The following is a 10,552-nucleotide window of genomic DNA, read 5'->3' on the forward strand; positions in this document are numbered from 1 at the left end:
TTTAGAGTACATTATTTTTGTACTGAAGGTACATTATTTCATATATACTATGAAATAATGTACCTTTAGCACAAAAATAATGTACTTTTAATATAATAAAAATGTACTTTAAATTCATGGTCCACACAGCTATATGGACAATGGTCCACACAATAATTTGCCACCATGATTTAGCCCCACCAAGTTCATAGTCCTTTTAAGGTTGTTAGGTAGGTTAAAGCCACTGCAGACCTAACAAAGTAAACTGTCATTTGTATTAAGAAATTTATACACAAGTTTAGGCTAATCCTCTTTTGCATAAAAATACTTAACAAACTTGGAACAAATCGACTAATAAATTGTGATTATAGTGTATTTCGAACTCCCAATTTCTCTTAAGGAAGAAGAGTGCACAATCACTTACGCCAATCAAGCCGGTTGTACGCGGATAATTTTTAAATCACATAACTTGCTTAGGGTGGATTTCGAAAATTTCTCAACTATAAAAGCTTTACTACAAAAAATGTTTGATAACTTGTTGAAGACTTGTAGTCCATTCCAAATGTTAGCTAGATAGGCGCTAATTGCTAAATGTTGGTGCTGAATATCACGTGCTTTGCATGTGAGAGCATTCTTCGCGGTAGAGTACGATAATAACCCTACACTAACCCAACCTACCACCGGGGCGGAGTTTCCAGAGGACCATTTTGCCCTCGACACGTTACTGGGCCTTAAAATGACAGTGCAGCCACTCCGAAAGATCTACACCTACTTCAGTAGTGAGCTCTTCTTCTTCTTCTTCTTCTTCTTCTCGTATCTTCCTCACTCTCTCCGTTAGGTGAAAATCAATCAATGGCGCCGGCGATTTCCCTGTTGGCTAACTCCGACATTGCGTCCGCGAAAACTTCCACCGGACGTTACGCCTCCGTTTACAGTGAAGTACAGAACAGCCGTCTCGATCATCCGCTCCCTCTCCCATCTGTCCTCCGTAAGCCCTTCAAAGTCGTCGACGGTCCCGCTAGCTCTGCCGCCGGCCATCCAGGTCAGTTCCCTATCCGTCTCTCTCATTTCTCGATTTCGTTGTGTCATTTTAGATCTTTGTACATTGAAGTATATCCGGATAGTTGGTGGATCCAGTTGCGAGAATGTTGGCTTATTGTTGTTGATTTATTCGCTATTAAGGAATGCAGAACTGAAGGATTGTCTGTGTCAACTTACATCGATTTTTATCTTAGTGGAACAGATCAAGCGCAATATGCCGTAGAGGTTTTGTAGTTGCTCATTGATAATAGTTAACTGTATGCGGTGCACCGGGTGGTTTAATATGCAGTAGTACTGTTTAAGGATGCTAAAATTTAAACATGAAAACGATGAGAATTGCACAGAAGTATTATGTGAATTACTTGCAGATCTAGACGTTTAGTAACAATGCATTTCGTATTCGTACGTGTTTCACATTAATATTCTCATTTCAGTTAAGTTTTTATATCATTATTCTGAAAGCATTGCGTTTTGTCTGAATCTTCTGCTTGGTTTAAGCTTCGAGTAGGCTTTTGACATCTAGAATTAATTGAGAGTTCGCTTGGCAATTTCAGAGGAGATCGCAAAGTTGTTTCCTGGCTTATTTGGTCAACCATCAGCAGCATTGGTGCCAGATGATTCGGGTGATGTTGCAATGAACCAGAATTTGAAGATTGGAGTGGTTTTGTCTGGTGGCCAAGCACCTGGAGGGCATAATGTTATTTCCGGAATTTTTGGTTAGATCTTGATTTTTTTTTACCTCTACATTTGAACCAGATGAAATTTTTTTGATGCAGAATACTGCTAAAATCACTTGTGTTTTTACATCATTGCTATTATTATTTCTGTAGTTGTGATTGCTGTGCATTTTGGTCACAGATTATTTGCAGGACCATTGCAAAGGAAGCACATTGTATGGGTTCAGGGGTGGACCAGCTGGGATCATGAAGTGCAAGTATGTGATCCTCACACCAGAATATATCTACCCATACAGAAATCAGGTAAAGTTTCCTCATCCTGACCTTAATGTAACTACTTAAGAAATTCAGTGTATCATTCATTTAATTTTTCATCCTCCATGATGTGTTGCTGATACTTGTAATTAAGCAAACGAACAACTTCTGACTGAAAATGGTGAAAGTTTTTACTTTACAAAATTGAAAAAGGAAAATGAAGTAATTATACTCATTAATCGTCTATGTGAAATCTTTCTTTCCTGGTAACCAAGGCACATAAAAATGTTCACCTACTTATTATTGTTAACATTGTATTATTGACTTCAAACTAATGTGGAGTGTATGTGAAAATAATAATCTTCTCCCAGGGTGGATTTGATATGATTTGCAGTGGGAGGGACAAGATTGAGACTCCAGAGCAGGTATTGTGAGATTTTGTTTGAATTTTCATAGGTTGTTGATTTTTGTTTCGTTTTGGGATAAGCACGTTGCGGCCATGACTAACTATACTTTCTAATTATCAGTTTAAGCAAGCTGAAGAAACAGCAAAAAAGCTTGATTTGGATGGGCTTGTAGTGATTGGTGGAGATGATTCAAATACTAATGCCTGTCTTCTTGCTGAAAACTTTAGGTATTTTGCTAAGTAAAAGATTTTTTTACTGGAAGAGATCTTTTTGAGTGATAGCTTTGTGGACATGTAAACAGTCAAATGATTTTAGTTACTTATGAAATTTAATGCAATTATCAGGAGTAAGAATTTGAAAACTCGTGTGATTGGATGTCCAAAAACCATTGATGGTGATTTGAAATGCAAGGAGGTTCCCACAAGTTTTGGGTTTGATACAGCATGCAAGGTAATTATGGCTACAATATCAGTTTTTGCATTCTTTATAAAGGTGGAAGTTGATTCAATATCAAAAGAGAGGAAAATAGGGTGCTCTGATGCTATTATATTTTATGGGGTCCTATTGTCCTAATATAGCTATGGTTTTCTCCCCTCTTTTTGTGACACTTAATCAGTGCCACCCTTAGTAAAATTTGCTGTGATAATAGTTGTATGAGTTACGTTATTCATGATTATGTTTATATATATACTTACTGATTCAGACTTTTCTGTTAAGGAATCTTGAAGTTACTATACCAAACTTTCAGGAAATTCAGGGGATCATTGACTGAATTGTATATAGTGTTATTTTTGTTTTCTGGTTGGCTATTAATGCACATTACTACCCCAACTAACCTTGTATACACTTGACAACATTTTTTATGCTGGACATTTTAAGATTTTCCAAATTTTTGCCAATATATTTTTACTGAATAATATTTCTGGTTTTTTTTTTAGGTTTAATAAGCACACAATTGTATTTTCTCAAATTCTTATTGTCTAGAGTGTCACATGCTAGTGTAATTATTTATAATGTTGTTTAAACCTGTGTTTGTCTGTAGATATATGCTGAAATGATTGGAAATGTCATGATAGATGCTCGCTCAACAGGGAAATACTATCACTGTGAGTAGAGTAACCTAATTGCTCTTTGGTTCTTACTGGTTTCTAATCTTCTGCGCGGCTGCGCCCATGTATGACTTTCCATATTCTAGAAAAGTTTATCTGAGGAACATATTGTCAGAATGAGACTCTCTCTCACCAGTCACCGCAGCAAGAGTCCACAACTCCACAATACCTGAATCTCCTATATCATGTTAATATTTAGTTATTTGCAGTTGTACGGCTTATGGGGCGTGCTGCTTCCCACATTACTTTAGAGTGTGCCTTGCAAACGCATCCAAACGTCACTCTGATTGGAGAAGAGGTATTCACATTATATTACTCTTTCCTCTGATTCCTTTGTTCCAGCTGCACATTTTCTTAGAATTGGTCAAGTTCCTATGGCAGTTTATTGTACTTTGTAATTTGTAAGTGTTTTGCTTGCCATTTCCATATGCTGAATTACACCCTGCAAGAACTCTTGAAGCATGAGAAGTTGGAGATTATTGATGTTAATTGATCTATAGACTATAGTTGAAATTTACATTCTTCAAAGCAAAGTTAAATTGAAGAAAGTAAAGATAGTGAACCAAAAGTCCTAAACTATCCCAAGATATAATTATTATTATATATATATATATATATATATATATTTTTATCATAAATTACTTTTATATAGCCAAAAAGGAGAGGGTAAACCTGCTGATAATCATTCAGAATACATTATACCTTTTTACAAATCGTTTGTCATTTCATTCAGATTGTCTTTCCTTTGAGTCTTTGACTATGGACATGGTATTAGAGAAATTCATAATTCTATTTGGAAATCAGTTTTGTTCAAACTTAACTTTGTATTTTGTCCTTTTATGAAACTGAAAGAGTATTAACTATTTGCTTTATAACTTTCAACTATGCATGCAGGTTTTTGCAAAGAAAGATACTCTGAAAAACGTTACTGACTACATTGCTGATGTGATCTGCAAACGTGCAGAGCTGGGATACAATTATGGTGTCATACTCATACCAGAAGGGCTTATAGATTTCATTCCTGAGGTATATCCCATACTTTGCAATTCCACAATTCCATATACTGGACTACTTATTATGCTCTTAAATAAAGTATATTCCCTTTCAGGCTTCAGATGATGCAGGATGAGTTTTCTCATTCAGATGTGCTATTTCCTGTTTGCAGGTTCAGCAGCTCATTGCAGAATTGAATGAAATTTTGGCTCATGGTGTTGTAGATGATGCTGGTGTTTGGAAAAGGAAACTGACCCCACAATGTCTGCAGCTTTTTGAGATATTGCCTCAAGCTATTCAGGATCAATTGCTGCTTGAGAGAGATCCACATGGCAATGTGCAGGTGTTTAAATGCATTATGCCTCCATTATTCTTAAATCTGTCGATCCACATGAAATATTGGTTACAATGATGAGGTCGCTTTCTGCAGGTTGCCAAGATTGAAACTGAAAAAATGCTTATTCAAATGGTTGAAACAGAGTTGGAGTTGAGAAGGAAAAGTGGTTCATATAATGGTCAATTCAAGGGGCAGTCCCACTTTTTTGGGTACTTTTCATAGTTTCATCTCCATATGTTTATTTCAACTCAAGCCTTATATTCCATATTGCAATGATTTGATAGGCCTAACATTGCCTATGCCTTGAATCTATGATTTAACCTCAGTTATGAAGGAAGGTGTGGCTTGCCATCAAATTTTGATGCCACATACTGTTACGCCTTGGGCTATGGTGCTGGGGCACTACTTCAAAGTGGGAAGACAGGATTGATATCATCGGTTTGTGCTTCTCTTGCTACTACTTTTCTGTTGAAAAAAGTCCCCTAATTTGTTTTAAGTCAACAACAAGTCAATCTTTTGACCGAGTTCCATGGGTCAGCAATTTTCTGATGCTTCTTCCAACTTTGATGGCATCTCCAGGTTGGAAACTTGGCTGCACCAGTTTCAGATTGGACCGTGGGCGGAACTGCTCTGACTTCATTGATGGATGTTGAGAGAAGACATGGTAAAAATCTCATTATTTCCTCATCAGTCAGTTTCTGATGGAGCGCTCCTTACTGGAACTGTGCTACTTATCTTTCACTCACCATTGAAAACTGATTTAAATTTGCAGGTAAATTCAAGCCTGTGATAAAGAAAGCAATGGTGGAGCTCGACGGTAAACTTCTCTTGAAAAACTCATAAGACTGAGCCTTATTTGCAAGCTTTTTGTAATTGAACTGTCTGTTCTCACTTAAAACAATTATGTATAATGTTATGACTCACTTTTATATGGAATATAAATTTGTAGGTGCTCCGTTCAAGAAGTTTGCGTCAATGCGGGAAGAATGGGCCCTAAAGAACCGCTACTTGAATCCGGGTATGTTTTCATCACATCACTTGTTTTTGTATTAACCAACAATCATTTCGTAGCATGAGAGAGGTATTATGTAATGCAGCAATCATGTAACCTCCCTCTCAAATGCCAATTGGCACTGCATTATACACTTAGAGAATATGATTTACTTGAACATATCATCTCCAAGGAAAGTAATTGAGCTCAGGAATTTTCAAACTCTTCCCATTGTGCATTGCAGGTCCAATTCAATTTGTTGGTCCAGTTGCTGATCAAGTAAATCACACATTGCTTTTGGAGCTCGGGGCTTAATCCTAAGTGAACAGAGAAAGTAGTAAATCACTGTATTTTAATGGACTATTCCATGTAGAGACAGTTATTATTTTCTTTCCTGCCATTGGCTTGTACTTTTAAGCACTAGTTTCATACTTTTCGAATGTGAACAATCAGTTTTGAGCCATTTAGCGAATTGGTATTACTGTGCCTATTGTTAAATTGTCGGATGATTTGTTGGAGTGGAAGTGCGGAACAGTAGTGTATGCTTGTAAAATCAGAACTAACAAGAAAAACGATTTTCACTATCAATAGGATCCAAACCTTAAAAAATTTCCAACCAAATACTTCTAATGATATAATTGTCCTATATTTTGAAACGTGAAAACAAGGTTTGGAAACAATTAAGAATGATAACAATTATCTTGGAATTTGATTTAAAGCTATAAGGGTGTGAATTCACTTCTATTTCATTTATACGGAGTATTTATTAGTGAATTCAATTATTATTATACAAAAAAATGATTTTTTTTTTCCTTCTTGAGAATTATAATACATATATTAAATTTAATCAATTTTAAAATTGATAATTAAATACAAAAGCTTTAGTAGTTAACGAAAGGAAAAATCCAAATATACAGAGCAAACCATAGAATATAGTTGTCACTTGTCATAATATAATTTTTTTTATTAATATTCACATATATATATTTATTTATTTTTAAAAGAAAATTTCGAAGCTTTATTAAATCAAATGTACAATACAACTAAGAATAGAAGAAATCAAATGTCCAATACAATTATAAATAGAAAACATAATACAGATAGGAATAGAAGAAATTAAATACCCAATACAACTAGGAATAGAAGAAATCAAAGGCACAATACAACTAATAAATAGAAGAAATTCAAACAGAAGAACCAGGTTGAGAAATAGAGTAACAAAATTTTGCATATTTATATCTTAATCAAGTGTAGACGGGAGACCGGAGGCAGACTTGCACGACACGAAAGATACGGTGCAACAAGCCAACAAAACAGAACTTCCTTCCACAGGTACGGGAATAGAAAACTGAGAGAAGACTGACTTGAAACCAGCGCGACGACTCCTCACTCCACAGTGACTTCAATGGCGTCTCTCGCTAGAATGCTTCGCTGCAGCCGTGCGATCGCCTCTCTCGAAACCCTAGCCTCCTCTTCTCCTCACCTTCGCTCCACACTCCCCAATCGTATGCTCTCTCTCTCTCTCTCTCTTTCTCTCTACGTATATGAGCATAATTGTAACTGATGAACTGTGCTTACTAACTACTCCGTATAGTCTTCTGAGATTATTCCTAATTTCCGTTCATCATTGAGCTGATAACTTAAAAATTTTCAATGTCTGGCTATCGGTTCAATTTTTAGTCGAGTTTGACATGATGTATAAAAGTCAATTTCAGGCAATTTTCATGCTTGAGCTGTAATTTCATCTACTGCTTTTGGTCATCTAAGATGTTGAGTTTTAAATCGGTCGTCGAGTCAATTGGCAATGCTGGTGAAATAATGCGTTTAGGTATTACACTCAATTAATCACCAAGTCAATTTGGGAGTTTATTTTAGTGCTGGAGTGAGGCAAGGCTATTGATGTGGAGACACAAAAATGAATTTCAGCTAGAGCTTTTTTTTTCGTTATTCTCTCAAAGAAAAGTTGGCAATTGAATGTCATCAATACTGATATGGCAAGCATGGCATATGTCCTCTAAAACTATATACTTGTATCCAAGTCCAATTTATTTGGAAAAAAAAAAAAAAAGAAAAAAAAAAGAGAGAGTCTCTTTTGCTGAATTATTGGATTGATTTCTATCTTCGTTTCTACCGGTTAATTCTTCAATCAGAGTTTATATCTAGTGAAATCTTGCTGTGATTTACTGCTGCACTTCTTAACCATTTTAATCTCCCAATAGGGTTTATTTACACTCCCTTGCTTACTTTTGGGGAAAGTAATAAATAGTCAGGTAATGTTTGCTTAGTTTTTCCATAACTGATTGCATGCGTGAACTCATATTTTGCAGGACCATTGGTGCATCTGTTACAAATCCCTGCACACCAAGGTCCACATTCAAGATCAATTCCTGGATTTATGGTTCCAGCTGTCTTAGCTGGATTGCTTGGAGTTGGGTTGCTAGATGTAGCATCTGCAGATGCTGATGAGGTCTGTTCACATAAAGATTGCTGCTTATCACTAATATGTTTGATGTTCATTAACTAGTTAAATTTTCAGTTTATGTTAGTGCTGTAGTGAGTATTACTAAATCTAGTACTTGCACTCAATTCCTTTATTACAGCTTATAAGTGGATTCCTTTGGTTAATGTTTATCTGAATTCCTTTTTATGTCCATTATGTATTTAGAATAAATTCTATTTCTAATGAAATTTATACATTGCAGACTAGTAGTGGAACTGCTTTACCATCTGGATCCCCTCCAACACCAAACCACAGTTTTCTGGAGGAACTTGCTATGAAAGAAAAGAATCGCCTTGGGGAGTTGATTAAGGCCAAAGGAATGCTAATTGGTTCTTACCCTCGTTATACTGTTGCGGTTAAGGGTCAAAAGGTTTTCTCCTAACTTGCTCCCCTTGAAAATTGTTCATGGAGGGATAAAAATGGACCAAGTTTGGCTTACTTATTTAAAATTTGTAACTTTGCACTTACCGACTAGTGTGTGTAATTCAGTTGAGCATGCATTTAAGCTAATTTCTTGGTCAGCAGGTTGCAATCAAGTTCCAAGTTCCTCCAACCTGTGAAATACCAGTTCTTATCACAAAACTTGTTTCACGTCTTGGTCTTAAACTTGAAGACAATGGTTCTGGGTCAGATATGACACTGCGAGCTTGGGACAGGTTCATTAAATCACTGTTTTCTTGTGATAATTGCTTTCTCTATTCTGTCATCATTGAGTTTTTAGTCTTTGCTTATTCTGCTATAGAAGCTGGGAGGGCCGCATAGCCATTTTCAAACAATATTATTAAACATCAATTTGGTTTTTCTCACTTTTACAGTTATCTTTATCTTTTGCAGTGGGATTGCCTGGCAACTGATGCTTAGCCGTCCAAAGAAACAAAGTGAAACTGTTGGAAATGAAGGGAAAGGAAAGGATACAAATGCTAATGAAGATCTATGCATTCTCTTTTTTCGTCCAGTCATTAGTGCAGACAGAGCTGTTAGTTTCCACCCTGTGCAGTTGATTACATGATTATCTATGATATTATTCCCTTGAATTTTTAAGCTTCCTCTAGTTTGCAGATAACTCATAGCAGCTGTTTTTTACTATGATTTGCTTTTATTTAGGAAATTGAGTTCATGAAGCCAGGCAGGTTTACAGATGAAGAGCTTAATACTTTAGTATATATATTACAATTAGCAGGACAACCAAGAGCTCAGGAAACTAAACCAAGGGGAGATGCTGCTCGTGCTCCTCCAAATAAGACAGTTTCTAGCCTGGAAGCTATGGGAGTCAAAATTTTTGGAATTAATGAGTCAAACACTGATATTGGAAAGGCTGAAATTTCATGGGAAAATATTGCTGGATATAGTCATCAAAAGAGGTAATATAGTAGTACATGTTTCAGTGTTTTGTTTAAAGAGTATGGAGCACTGGCCAGTGGCCACATAACTTAGACTCAATAATGGGGTTTTCATCATCTTTACTTTCCTCATGAAGTTGAAAGTGACTTCACAATGGTGTTAAATAAAATCCTTCACTTCAAAGGATATTAAGATGAGAAGAGGCCAGATTTTGTATGTATTTGTTTATATATCATATAAAGTGGATGCCTTACTGAAAAATAGAAGGATTTAATTTATTTTGTTTCTCTTATCTTTAAAAGCTTCTATTGTTAGTATCCTAGTGCTGCCTGTTCCAGTGGCACTACTTGCCTATTGCTATAGTATGTGGTTTCCTCTAGACATGTTTTGCTTACAAAGCTATTTTGACTTGCATTTCAGGGAGATAGAAGATACAATATTGCTGGCTCTTCAGAGTCCTGAGGTATATGATGATATTGCTCGTGGGACAAGATGCAAGTTTGAGACAAATAGGCCGCGGGCAGTTTTATTTGAAGGTCCACCAGGTATGAGCTCTACCTTGTGTACTATTGCTCTGATTGGTGCATGTGGTCGCAGATGCATAGTGCCTAGTTTAAATATGTGATCCTTGTTTAAGATTGGAATCAGAAACAATCTCTTGAAACCTGTAAAATGGAAAAGTTTGAAACTTGAAAGATGTAACATGATTATTGAGTGTATTGTTCATCTCCAATTGTGTTGTGTGCCATTTTAGTGATCCTGAAGTCCACTTGTTCAGCACTTATATCACATGTTTGCTTTGGTTTTAGGTACTGGGAAGACATCTTCTGCTCGCGTCATTGCTCATCAAGCGGTATGCTATTTGTTGTGCCTCTCTAACCCCCCCCCCCCCCCCCCCCCCCCCCCCCCCCCCCCCCCCCCC

The 10,552-nt window shown here is 36.4% G+C and overlaps 2 protein-coding genes across 3 annotated transcripts in view; both read left to right on the forward strand.

The window, feature by feature from the left end:
- Positions 1–738: 738 nt before the first annotated feature.
- Positions 739–6,307, forward strand: LOC116028452 (pyrophosphate--fructose 6-phosphate 1-phosphotransferase subunit beta). Its single transcript, XM_031270170.1, has 16 exons — positions 739–1,021; positions 1,575–1,736; positions 1,879–2,000; positions 2,324–2,377; positions 2,480–2,586; positions 2,704–2,809; positions 3,402–3,465; positions 3,678–3,766; positions 4,363–4,494; positions 4,634–4,804; positions 4,892–5,007; positions 5,125–5,236; positions 5,378–5,462; positions 5,571–5,615; positions 5,748–5,816; positions 6,034–6,307. The coding sequence occupies exons 1-16, from the start codon at positions 832–834 to the stop codon at positions 6,102–6,104; spliced, it is 1,695 nt and encodes a 564-aa protein (XP_031126030.1). The 5' UTR covers positions 739–831; the 3' UTR covers positions 6,105–6,307.
- A 686-nt stretch (positions 6,308–6,993) lies between these two features.
- The window catches only part of LOC116028725 (fidgetin-like protein 1), a 6,417-nt gene continuing 2,858 nt past the window's right edge, over positions 6,994–10,552 (forward strand). The window contains exons 1-8 of one of the 2 annotated variants that reach the window (XM_031270532.1): positions 6,994–7,294; positions 8,117–8,256; positions 8,492–8,659; positions 8,812–8,945; positions 9,124–9,265; positions 9,394–9,650; positions 10,051–10,175; positions 10,440–10,483. In XM_031270532.1, the coding sequence (XP_031126392.1) occupies positions 7,195–7,294; positions 8,117–8,256; positions 8,492–8,659; positions 8,812–8,945; positions 9,124–9,265; positions 9,394–9,650; positions 10,051–10,175; positions 10,440–10,483 (1,110 nt within the window). In that variant the 5' untranslated portion in view covers positions 6,994–7,194. The remainder of the gene's footprint in view (positions 7,295–8,116; positions 8,257–8,491; positions 8,660–8,811; positions 8,946–9,123; positions 9,266–9,393; positions 9,651–10,050; positions 10,176–10,439; positions 10,484–10,552) is intronic. The other variant, XM_031270533.1, reaches the window with a different exon arrangement.

This window comes from Ipomoea triloba, chromosome 9 (assembly GCF_003576645.1).
Source record: "Ipomoea triloba cultivar NCNSP0323 chromosome 9, ASM357664v1".
NCBI lineage: Eukaryota > Viridiplantae > Streptophyta > Magnoliopsida > Solanales > Convolvulaceae > Ipomoea > Ipomoea triloba.